Source organism: Pimephales promelas, chromosome 11 (assembly GCF_988280905.1).
Source record: "Pimephales promelas chromosome 11, fPimPro1.hap1.1, whole genome shotgun sequence".
NCBI classification, from domain to species: Eukaryota; Metazoa; Chordata; class Actinopteri; order Cypriniformes; family Leuciscidae; genus Pimephales; species Pimephales promelas.
The window spans coordinates 21983954-21997019 of NC_142779.1; the positions used below are offsets into that span (position 1 = coordinate 21983954).

Genomic DNA, 13066 nt, shown 5'->3' on the forward strand with positions numbered 1-13066 from the left:
TACGGAACTGTGGGAAACGCACCACTGACTGTTTTTAAACCCATAACACACAAGATCACCAATGATGCTTTCCTTTTTGATGAATTCATTAGAAGAACCAGCTCAAGAGAGTCATTCGTTTGACAATTTGTACAACTCATTGCAGCAGTATGACTTGCTAGAGAATTTAAAAAAAGCTCTCAGATTGATTTGACTCAATAACCCAAATTCAACAATGATTCTTGAGTCTTTTTGATCAATTTATTACAAGAACCAGTTCATGAGTCATTTGTGCGACAATGAGTGACACGATTCATTGCTGCCATTGCATTTCTGATTCAGTTCTGTTAGTAAACTAATCATTCAATGTGCGTTTTCCCCAAAGCCAACTAAAGTCACTAATTCTTTTGTTACCAAAACAAAGTTCAACCACAGCTGTTTGATGATTCTTTTGGGAGACGCACCACGTATGGGTTTTGTGAACAGATTCAACAGATTCATTGAAAAGATAATCAAAAAGAACTTTAAAGTACGTAAGAACAGTTAACATAACCAAAGATCGCGAAAACAAGACATTTCTCCACTTCCAACCCTAATAATGCCCAACGTAAAAAGTGTTTTTCACATTTACGTTTTCATCCGCTCACACACGCCACAAAAAAAAAAGCAAATGTGCATTTCATCTTTATCACAAAACAGGTTTAATTTAATATCTCTTTATTTTTTTAAAATAATTAAACATTTGTATTTCTCCGACCCTTTTTAACTTTTGTAATTGTTTGATGTCTGGGGCTTTCTAAAGCACAGGTTCAATTCTGACAATGCTCACCACAGCATCAGTCCTCCACAACCCCCCCTCTCACTCCCCCCCCCAATCAGCAACTAAGTAAAAAAAGGAAGAGAGAACAAATTCCACTTGGTCAAAAGAAAAAAAACAAAACCAATTCCAGACAGAAAAACTAAACCCAAAACAAATTAGAAGTGAAACCCAAGAAAGAAAGAACGAAAAGATAAATCCCAAGAGGCTGTGTTCAATCTTTCCTCATCATATACTGGATTCTCCTAAACAAAAAATACGCTAAAGGTTCTACTAGATACAGAGTATCAAAGTACTGCATTCAGATACAGTATACAGGTACTTAACACTGTAAGAAACTCCCTCACACACTCGAATGCAGAATGTGTGTGTGAACGAACGTGCAGTTCCATTTCTCGTGACAAGCTTCTCTGGTTTTGCTGCTGGAATTCTAGACACTACCTCAGATGTGTGTGTCTCTCATTCACTGGGACCAGTACCGGACTGGTGCTTAAGAGCCCAAATGAGTGTACCGGGCGGCACATTTGGACAGAAAAAGAACGAAAAGGTCGGGGGAGGGAATGAGCTGGTGTGTATTCATGATTCTGTGTCCACTTCCTCTTCTCTGCTGGTTACTGCATAGTGTCCTTTGCGTTCCCTTTGGAGAAGTCTACAATCCAGACCTGCTGCATTTATCCAGATTTTAATGGATAAAGTTATTATTTGCTTTCAAATATTCAGGACACTCAGGTGGCGAATGTTGATCCAATTCAGAGAGCGCTGACATGAAGAGGCAAAGAAAAGGTGGGCGAGTATGGGATGTAGAGATGGGGCAGGAAGTGAGGAAAGAGAGAGAATTGGGCTGGTGTTGGATGGGCGAGGTAAGTCAGATTGGTAGGTTGAGATTCTCCGTTTGTTTGTTTTTCTTAACAGCAGTCGTTCGTTTCAGTCCTACTGTCTATTCAAAGTCCTTCCAACTCCAGTGCGGGTTTCTCTTTTTTTTTTTTTTGCTTTTTCTTTTTGCTTATTTTTCTTTTTTAACTTACTTTTCTAGTCACGTTCTTTTTCGGCATAATATTTTTAAGGGGGAAAAAAGAGGATAAAATAAAGTTATTTACAGTGCTTTTGAAATAATGAGACTGACGAGGTGAATCTACGGTAAAGTAAGTCGCACAAATACAGAAAAGGGGAAAAAAAAAAGTGGCCAACGTTCCGAGCGCGTGGTGGAGGCGTTGGGGAAAAAGCGGTCCAGGAGAGGCGCGTCATTAAGTGGGAATAATTCCGTCACTCTGGAGGCTTCTCTTCAACTCCAGATCCTCCAACCTCTTCCACAGCTCTTCTCTCTCCTTCTCTTTCTTCTTCTCTCTGAGGAATGACAAATAAGGAAAATAAAAGTGAGGAGGTATGTTTAACACCACATGCATAAGCAGCACGCAAACCAGAGAGTAAAGAATCGGAAAAAAAACAGCTCACCTCTGACGATCTGACTTGTAAGTGGACGTGAGTTCATCGAACAAAGTGCTGTTCATTTCCATGAAGGACTTCAGAACATTATAGACTAAAGCTACTATGGCCCTTAAAGTGGAGAAAGAGAAAGAATCAGCCCACTTAAAGCACTTGTAACACTAGAAATGGAAGGACAGGACATGTTTACTCCAGCAGATGGCAATATCCAATTAATGCTGGACAGTGATGACAGTTTATGTATACTGGATCATTACATGAAGGCTGTAAGTGAACGCTACCATTTAAAAGTTTGCTCAACATAATTCAATAACTCAAAATACAATTCTGTGTTGGTAAAGCTACGTTTTCAGCAGCCATTACTCTAGTCTTCAGTGTCACATGACCCTTAAAGCTTTTTCAGGATTCTATGATGAATTGAAAGTAGGGATGTCCCGATACCACTTTTTCACTTCCGATACCGATACCGATGCCGCACCTTTGGCTTTTGCCGATACCGATATTAGTCCGATATTTTTTTTTTCGTGGTCCGACGTGCCGTATACGGCCCACAGGGTGGTTTATAGGTTTAACTTTGTGAAAGACAAAACAAAACAAACACAAAAGTAAACATAATACATATCTTTGGAAAGCTGAGAAACTCGTGATTCGAACGACGTAAACCATTTTAAGATACAATCAACACAGCGGGCACAATCTGTCTCTTTGTCAGACCACCAACAGCCAAAACAAACCAACACAAACTGGAAGAAACTTACCAATTAGCCATCTGTTAGTCCACATTCCAACAAAAATGGTTTGGTTTCACTGTAAAGCGTCCATACAATCCAATTTGAAGAAGTTTTTAGTCCAAAACAATTGTATGAATAAACATCCATGGAATGTAAATAGTAGCATTTCGCGTTAGCCGACAGCGCTATCACAACTTCGACGCACTAATGCTACGTTCACACCGGACGCGAATAGGGCGTCAGGCGCGAATGATTTCAATGTTAAGTCAATGCAAAAAAAATTCCTGCGGCGCGAATGAGGCGTGGAGCGCGGCGTGGAAGACGCGAATACGCCTCATTCGCGCGTCAAGTTGGCGCGAATTGAGCGTTGTGCATTCACGCGTTTGACGCGAATTCGCGTCTGCCGCCCGAGTTGAAAAATCTGAACTTTGGCGTGAATTCGCGCCGCGTTAACCAATCAGGAGCCTAGCTGCTTGCTCACGTGGTGAAGTGTCTGGATGCTTCAATAAATTATTTTGTTAATATGACTAAATGCATGGTGGGATTATGCACAACAAAGCAAATGTTTCATCACTTAAAACATTATTTCTATATGGAGACATGTTCATTTTGTATTGAATGTTATTCATTCCATATCTAGAAATAGTATTATGTTGTAAAGACATCCCAAGTCTCCCGGAAGTTCCGGGAGTCTCCCGCATATTGATATCTCCCTGATGCCCGCAAATTAGTTCAAATCTCCCGGAATCTAGAGCGAGACATACTGCGCGCATAACATACATAGCGCGCTATATATATATATATATATATATATATATATATATATATATCAACATATGTGCATACATTCGTGTCTGGACGTGAGAGAGAGAAAAAAATCACAGGACAGGTTAATAACTTTTGAAGGCTGGCTCTATTAATTATCAAAACAAAAATAAATGACAGCTAGATTAGATGGATGAGGGGCCGGGCGAGGGTGATCCTCGCTCAGATGCGGGACAACAGGTCATCAAACTGGGCGCGTGACAGGCGGAAGTACCGCTGACAGCGGCCGTCATCCAGCGCAGCTCCTGGAGCGAGCGAATGGTGAAACTCGCCAAACGGTTCGGCTCCGAAGGGTCCGGTGGACACAAATATACGGCGACGATGATCCCCACGCCGCTGTTCTGCTCTCCAGAGTAAATACAGAGCGGTAACTCTCTTGATGAATGCTCGGTCGACATAAAAACAATGACCGCCAACGGATTTTGATTCTGACGCGCGTCACGCGCGTAAATTTCGCTTCAAACTTTACGCGCGCCAGTTTCGCTCTCTCTTTGAGTGACAGTTTATCTATCCAGTTGCAATAGAGAATGAAATGACGCTATTTTCTGATAGCCAATGAATTTCTGAAAAGACTGAAATGCAGCTTTTGTGGAATCATCCGATTACATTAGAATCCATGCGCAAAAGCGAGAGTGATTCTCTGCGCTTGTGCTTAAACACAACAATCATCACGTGACAGGCTGCGCCGCTAAACTGGATATCGCTCATATTTTTTTCTCCCCTCCGATCTCCGATCTAGCGTTCTGGGCCGGTATCGGCGCGATACCGATGCCGTGGATCGGATCGGGACATCCCTAATTGAAAGTTCTAAAGTAATTATTTTTCCACACATATTTTTTTGTAACCAGGCTTTACTGTGACTTATGATCAACAATGTATTCTTGCTAAATAAAAGTATTATTTTCTTTAAAAAAAAATAAAAATATCTACTGACCCCAGTAGTGAACTAGCCTGGCTAACGCCAGATCACGTATCATTGAGAATAAGACGTGATCTGGAAACCACAAGTTAATTTTCTCGTATTTGAGGCGTGGTTTACGAATGCCCAGAGCCGTATTATTGGGTGCTATGAATATCTATCAGATGCGCCTGTACGTAGCTCATAGCCAATCGGTTCAAAGATACTAGATGACGTATTTAGAGCGACAGAAAATTAGACGAGGAAGAAGACGATGGGTCAGAGACTTAGTAAAAGTGTACACAAAGGCTGTATCAAAAGATAACTTCGCACTTAACAAACTGCTTTGGTGTGTCGCATATACGTCGTCATCGTCTTGCTGCTCCCTCCCCGTTCTGGGATTGGTTCCCTATCTCAGGCGAAAATTTGTTCGTGGTGTCCAGGCTGCCTAGCAGCGTGAATAAAATCGTGCTGCTGCAAGGCAGCATGGGGAAACCCAGGCTAGTAGTGAACAGTAGTGTGGAAGCTTGTTTCCGCCACAGAATAAAACATTTTAAAAGATAATTGCGACCTTTTCATTTTACAATTGTGGGTTTACATCTCGCAATTCTGACTTTATTCCTTACATTTGCGAGTTATAGTCAGAATTGCGTGATATAAAGTTGCAATTGTGCATTATGAAGAAAGAAATAAACTCGCACTTCTGACTTTTTTATTTTTCTCACAATTGCAAGTTTATTTCTAACAATTCTGACTTTATAACACGCAATTACAACTTTATATCACGCAATTCTGACTATCTCGCAATTCTGAAAGAAAAAAAACAGAGTCCGAATTGTGAAATGTAAACTCATAATTGTGAGAAAAAAAAAAAGTCTAAAAGAATTTAGAAAAAGTCACAATTATTTTTTTATTTAGGTGGAAATAAGCTTCCATACAGTAGTGAACATAGCCACTTTGACATAAAATACAAAAAACTAAATTAACTTATCCAATAAAGCATCCACATAAGCAACATCCCAATATCCACTTTTTTATTTATTATTACTTAATTTAAATTGAATCAATTAACAATTATTTAATTAATTAAATACATTTTTATGGGTTTCCCAATAGTGTCCTGAGAGAGTTTGGAAATTGAGGAAAAAGCAGGAAATGTGATTAGGACAAGAGAGGCTCCAACGAACTCTTGAAAGTCTCACAGACTGCCAATGTTGGTGTTCAATAACATCAGAAAAGTGTGGCTTTGACTCACGGGTTCCAGTGTTCTTTGGAGATCCGGTACAGACTTGTGAACATTATGGGAAGAATCACATTGGAGTTTTCCTCAATCAGACTCATGATGTACTCATTATTCCAGTAGTACAGAGCTCTCTCAGCCACCTGGACACACATAGAAACACATGGAGTCTAAGCCCATAACATGATGTAGTATTTATTTAGCATCTTGATGCAAGCAATTGCTACATGCATTGATAAGCATTTTGATACAGTCAGCTCCATAAAAAAACCTGGTCAAATTGTAGTGAAAACTGATTTGTTGTGAAATATCATAAGAAAATAAAACTAATTCAGCATGCAAGCAGCAAGACTAATTCAGTCTTGGACGAGAGGGGGTTTGTGCAGACCTGAAAATGAGGGCTGGAGACACATCTAGAGATCTGTTTGAAAAGAGGCTCCTGGATTTTCACAAACTGCGTGGGCTCAATCACATCCAGAATCTCCTCCAACTCTCCTAGGTACATGACCTACACACACACATCAATGCAGAAAATCAGTGTATGAAGAAAAACAGTGAATGCATCCTAAATCGTCATCAACACTTCCACTGTCCTGAAATCATGACCGATCAACCTCTTGCTGTGAATTAGCTCTATTCAGCTCACCTCTTTCTGACTGCAAGTTTTAGGCCAGAATTTCAGCAGACCTCTGATAACCTGTTAAAAGAAGAGGAAAACACAAGACTGGTTAAACAAAAGAGAGATGATCAGTGAAAGGCTTTGTACGTTTACTGCACTTACTGGTTCTGTTAACGCCGGGTCTTTCTCTAGGAACTGTACAATACAATACGCCAGCTGTGAAAACAACAAACATTTAATTGACAGGATCAAGACTGCAGGAAGTAAACCCATCCGAATGTTTTAAAAAGCATGGGCACCGGTACCTGTGCGTGAAAAAGCGAGAGGCTCCTGACGGTGTGAAGAGGAATCAAAACTTTCACCAAAAACTGTTTGTGCTCGGCCTTCAGCGGCAGAGCGAAGCCATTGATGATGCTGACAGGAGACAAACACAACTTTCACTAATAGAGTTCTGATTGGGTAACCCTAAATTTACCTCTACAGTCAGCACAATGCAAAACTCAGTGCCATTTAATCATATTTGAGGGAAATTCCTATAACCTTTCAGTTCTCAAGTTTGACTAAATCTGCAGCGGATGTCAAGATCTTTAGTGAATAACAATTTAATTACAGCCTGTTCCTCACAAAAAGCTTTTGTCTGGCCAAGAACAATCACATGAGTGACCCTAACCCTAACCCTTTCTATGGAGCCCTGGAGACTGTATGCATTTACTGTATGGAAACTTCTGCTTGTCATGTGGTTTTACAATAACATGTAAATAAACATATAAACGGTAAATAAAATACTTTATTTTCAGATGAACCATCCCTCTAACATTTACATGTTTTGGTGATCAAGAATAACTCGCATCTCATGTAAAAGAAAATCCCAGCAGTTAGTTAACTGCAATTATTTATGTCAAGTGACTGATATTGCATACAAAACAATGGAAAATAAAAACTAAATGCTTAAAATGCTTTCTTAATGATCTTTAAAAAAAAGGTTTTGGCTGTATTTTTAATAAAAATGTCATAACTCAATCTTCTGGGACTAGTTGTTCAAACCTATTCGGATCGGATTTCATCGAAACGATTGGATCAAAACTTGATCAAAACAAAAGACAAAAAGGATTCTGAAATCAGATTAAGAGCACAAAATCCAATCTTGTTTTGTTCAAAATTTTGTTGTTCAAAACTTTAAAAAAAACAAAAAAACAACATGATTCTCCTAATCCCTGCAGAAGGGTGGATTTTGGGAACAAAAATGTAATAAAACTGGTTATATCATGTAATTTTATACACAAATTTATATTTTAATTTAGCTCTTGATTAGTTTAACAGTAAAAAAAATACAAGTACATATTAGGCTACCTATTAAGCTTTTCAGTTTTTAGTATACAGTAAAGTAAAAAAGACAAATTTGGCAAGATAAAATAATCCCCAAAACAGCTGTCATTATCAAAAATAATATATTTAATTTCAGTTTTTTTCAATCACTAAAACAATTGCATCCCATATTGATTATTTATTTGCTTGTTTTTGTTGTGGGTCATGTAAAATCTTGAGATGGAAGAAAAACATTTATTTTAATGATTTAGCGTTCTCACGCAAATGTTTTGAAGCATTAAAATAAATGATTTTTCTCCTACATCATACATTTTGCCCCAACATGTCCCTTTTGTGCCTCCGTAGAGCTCTGATTGTTTAAAGAAAATTTAAAATGTAAAAGGATGTTTGTTTGTTTATGTTGTATTCTTTCTTTTTGTAAAATGTGTTTGAAGCACTGCTAATCTAGATTTGGTAATCTGAAAAATTGTGCCTCTGGATCAGCAGCATGATCCAATCCCATCTTGCTTTGAAAAACCAGCACAAAAATAAGATGGATCACTTGATCCTGGATATCAAAACATTGGATTTTCAAATTTTGATTAATCTGACCCAGATTAAACTTTTTGAACAACTGGGCCGAAGTAATAGATCATACTTCTCTCTGGTATGCCAGATTTCTCCAATCATTTGCTTAAATCCTGCCCCTCTCTTACGGGAGAGGTTATGCATTGACGTCATTTTCCCGCCAGAACATGTCCCCTCACCCAGACTGAGTGGCAAAAGAGCTGCAGCCTGACTGGATTTAATAGGGGAAACTGCAAAAATGCGAGTAAAACTGCAATTATCAATTTAATCTGAAGGTTGGACTCGATATAGTGTTCTTTAACTAACCAAAGATCCAGTGATCCATGGATATTGACAAGCAGCCAGGTCGTGTTAATATCGTGGCAAATATTTAATTGTTGAGTTGTCAATACAATATATAGGGTATGATTTTACCCCAAAATTCAGCATATTGACACAAAATGATAACTTTCGCTATCTGGAGTCCAGATGTTTCTATAAATTGCAGCGATCCTTTTGCCTCTTTTCAGTAGCTTTCAGAAGTCTGTAAAAATATACCAAAGATCTCTTGTCAGATCTCGTGTGTATTTATAGAGTCAATCTCAAAGCTCTTTGGCATATTAGTTGTGCATTGTGTGTTCAACGTGGCATTCAACGCTGAAAACCAATGCTGCCACTCAAGTCTTTTGCCACTCAGTGGGCGTAACCGCAGTCACTCCGGTCGACAGTGACATCACGCAGACACGCACATACTCTCTATTGACTGCAAGCTTACATTCCAATCTGCCTCCAGCCCATTAACAACCGATGGATAGACGGATCGCCTTACATGGTTTCTTTTTCAATAGTCCATTTAACAATACAGAAGAAATGATCTGTAACTACTTTTTATATTGTGACTGAAAAAGTACAAAAGAGGTACAACTCACCTGCCCAAAATCTCCAACAATTCTGCGACTCCATTGAAGTGCTCAGTTTCATAAACAAAACTATGAATGAGAGACACAGAGATAAATGGTTGCGCTGCATTCCCGCATGTGCAAATATAAATGTCAATTGTCATATTAGATCCTCACCGTAGAAAAATATTATTAATTTGTTTTCGTATAAAAGCTCTCAGTCCCAGGAATTTTCCGTAGATTCTGTGTAAGACTGTCTTCAGGTAATCTCTCTCCCGTGGGTCCTCGCTGTCAAACAACTCCAGCAGCTGACAGGACAACAGATGGACGAAAAATTATGAACAAATGTTACTGAGAAAAAAGGATTTGAGGAGATTATATTTTAAAAAGAATATCCTCACCTGTAAGACAAATTTCTGGTCTATGTACTTTTTGGCAATGCTGGGTTGAAACTCCTGACTCTCCAAAAAGCGAATGAAGAACTCATACACCAGCTGAGAAGAGAAGAGAGAGAGAGAAAGAGAGAGAGAGTTTGTGTTATTTGGAGAGTTCTTTAAACTCAGCATGCATGCAGAGAAAATGAAAGGTCAAAGGTTATGGTTCGACTGAGGTTACACAGTCACAGGACACACTGCTACTGCCACCAGTGGTCTTTGCCATTATAAGAGGTTGGAAGAAAAAAAGACAAGGAGCAAATCTGGGAATGTGACTTTCAATATTGGATTTTTTTTTGTCCAGATGAGGAAGCAGGGTTTAATAACAATATGAAAGAGAAAAGTTTTACCAGGAAGATTCTCCTTGAGATATGCATCTCATTTCTAAAGGAGTCCTGGAAGCATACAGTGAGTACACACACACACAGAGGGTCAGAGTGTGTGTACAAACCCTCAAAAATACACAGACAAATATGCTGAAATAAATAAAACAGACAGGAGCTCTACACAAGGAGAAAGGGACCAAAGTACACAACAATATTCTCAAGAACCTCCACCACATCCACACACACCTGTAAATGTGGCCACGAGGCCTCTAGAGTGGGTTCATCCTCCTCTGGGTCAAACTCATTACTGTCACTGGGGGGAAGAGTTCGGAATATATTATAGGACACCTGAGAAAGAGAGAGATATAATAACCATGAGACATGGAAAAAAAACTTAACTCAAAGGTGAATTTGTGTAATATTTAGGAAGAGCTGTTGACAGAAATGCAATATAATAGTGGTGAACCGTTATGTTTTTATTACCTTACAATGAGACATTTCAATCTACATACGCCACGCGGCTCCCTTTACATTGAAATAGCCATTTTGCGCCAACATGTTTCTACAGTAGCCCTCAACGGACAAACACGTTTCGTCACAATGTTATTCTTCATCCAAAGAAGCTAGCTAAAGTCACTATCAGCGAATAAAACACTGACACAATGAAGAGACAAGTAAACAATAACATTCGCAACAGCATCGTTTTACTGAATAATCAAGTAAACCTAATTTCTTAATTTATCTTTGTAATGAAACATCATTGCTTAACTGGCTACTCTCTGCCGTCTCAGACGACGACATCTTTTCCTGTTGGCAACAGTAACTTCTGTTGATTTCAAATCGCAACCTCACTACTAGACGCCGCTAAAAATTACACAGTGCACCTTTAAAGGGCACCTATTATGCAAAATTCATTTACATGGCAGTGTGTGCACAAAACCACCCTATAATGATAAAAATCCATCCAGTGTTTTTTTTTTAATCCCCATAAATCATAAGCACCGTCAATGCGACAGATTTGCACAAGCCCCTCCCACGACTGTTGATGGACACGGAGGTTTTAACGTAGACCCGCCCTGAGTGAGCTAAACACGGTCCGCCATTGTTTCGATGCCGGAGCAGCTGTAGACAAGAATATCTCCTTAAGTGACTGAGGTGGTTTGTTGTTGGATGTAAGAACGAACATAGCAGATTTACTCCAGTTGTTACTCGAGGATGGATCAGTACCAACTGTTCGTGACCCAACTTATAGTCTCAGGAGCAATAGGCCTAAAGTTGATCACGGCAGCAATGAAAGTTAGAGTGTGCACTTTATGACAGCTCATTGAGTCGTTTTATGGATATACAGTGGTGTGAATAAGTTTGGACACCCATGCTAAAGTTGCCTAAAAAGAGGAATAAAAAAATCATCTTTTGGATATTGATCTTAATGCCTTAATTAGAAAAATGAGGAAAACTCCAACCTTTAAGGACACACATTTTCTCTTTGTGAATGAATTATGTATCATAAATAAATAAATGTTTTTCCTTAAAATACAGGGTGCATAAGTCAGGGCACCCCTATGTTAAATTCCCAGAGAGTCAGGCAGATTTTTATTTTTAAAAGCCAGTTATTTCATGGATCCAGGATAATATGCATCCTGATAAAGTTCCCTTGGCCTTTGGAATTAAAATAGACCCCACATCATCACACACCTTCCACCACACCTAGAGATTGGCATGGGGTACTTTCCATAAGATCATCTTTCAATGCAAATCAAAGCAGCTATTAGGCTAACTGAAGTAAAACCATGCCAATCTCTAGGTGTGGTGGAAGGTGTGTGATGATGTGAGGATATTTTAATTCCAAAGGCCAAGGGAACTTTATCAGGATGCATATTATCCTGGATCCATGAAATAACTGGCTTTTAAAAATAAAAATCTGCCTGACTCTATGGGAATTTAACATAGGGGTGCCCTGACTTATGCACCCTGTATTTTAAGGAAAAACATTTATTTATTAATGATACATTATTCATTCACAAAGAAAATTTGTGTCCTTAAAGGATGGAGTTTTCCTCATTTTACTAATTAAGGCATTAAGATCAATATCCAAAAGATGATTTTTTATTCCTCTTTTTAGGCAACTTTAGCATGGGTGTCCAAACTTATTCACATCACTGTAAAGTTTACCTGTTTGAACCCACTGAAAAGGTGTGTATATATTTGTTTACTGTTAGTTGTAGTGTTCTGTGTACTTCACGATGTATGTTGATGATAATGAAAGGAAGTGTGTTTATAAAACTGTGAGTAGTGAGTAAAGCTGACGCTTCATCTTTTGTGTGATGTACCATAAACTTCATTAAACTCATCAGTATATTTTCTAGGGGTGTAAATATTAATCGATTCGTATCGATCCATCGATTATACAGCCGACTATTTGATAGATTGATACGTCGGCAAGAGTATAGTTTAATGCGTTTATTTTGCTGCCTGTCTATTTTCAGCATCAGCTCCGACATATACGTACAACCTATTCCTAAACTGCTGATGACGCTAACCTCATTATTGCCCTACTTTGCACGCGTTACTTCAGAGCACTCGAGTTGGCGTCAAGTCATGGGTGTGGAAGTATTTTGGCTTCAGGAGCAGTGGTAAGAGATGTAAACGGCAACAAAGAAGACTGCTATAGTGCAACATATAGTAATATACACATAATGTGAATAGAATACTGTGGCGAGCAGGACGCGGCTCGCCACTTTTTAGATTGCCCCAAGCACACCGTAGGTCACGTAGCTGATGGTTGCTTAGCAACGACAGACGCCTCCGGAGTGCAGCCACCCTAGCGCTTTGGAAAAAGGAGAACGCGGCCCACCTATCATTTTCTACGTGATTTTAGGTGCTATGTGAACAGGCCCCAATTTAGCACTGGAAAACAGCGTAAAAAGTAGCCTAAAATGACGCAAGACAATGTTATAGGCCTAGTCATTTGTTTGTTCCAGTT

The 13066-nt window shown here is 39.0% G+C and overlaps 1 protein-coding gene across 1 annotated transcript in view; it reads right to left on the reverse strand.

Annotated features, from left to right (window-relative positions):
- Positions 1–1764: 1764 nt before the first annotated feature.
- Positions 1765–13066, reverse strand: part of ppp2r5eb (protein phosphatase 2, regulatory subunit B', epsilon isoform b) — a 42929-nt gene continuing 31627 nt past the window's right edge. The window contains exons 4-14 of the mRNA XM_039651975.2: positions 10330–10431; positions 9725–9817; positions 9501–9631; positions 9354–9413; positions 6858–6966; positions 6715–6768; positions 6580–6630; positions 6322–6441; positions 5949–6076; positions 2249–2350; positions 1765–2140 (exon numbers count right to left, since the gene is read on the reverse strand). Coding sequence (XP_039507909.1) covers positions 2041–2140; positions 2249–2350; positions 5949–6076; positions 6322–6441; positions 6580–6630; positions 6715–6768; positions 6858–6966; positions 9354–9413; positions 9501–9631; positions 9725–9817; positions 10330–10431 — 1050 coding nt within the window. The 3' untranslated portion in view covers positions 1765–2040. The remainder of the gene's footprint in view (positions 2141–2248; positions 2351–5948; positions 6077–6321; positions 6442–6579; positions 6631–6714; positions 6769–6857; positions 6967–9353; positions 9414–9500; positions 9632–9724; positions 9818–10329; positions 10432–13066) is intronic.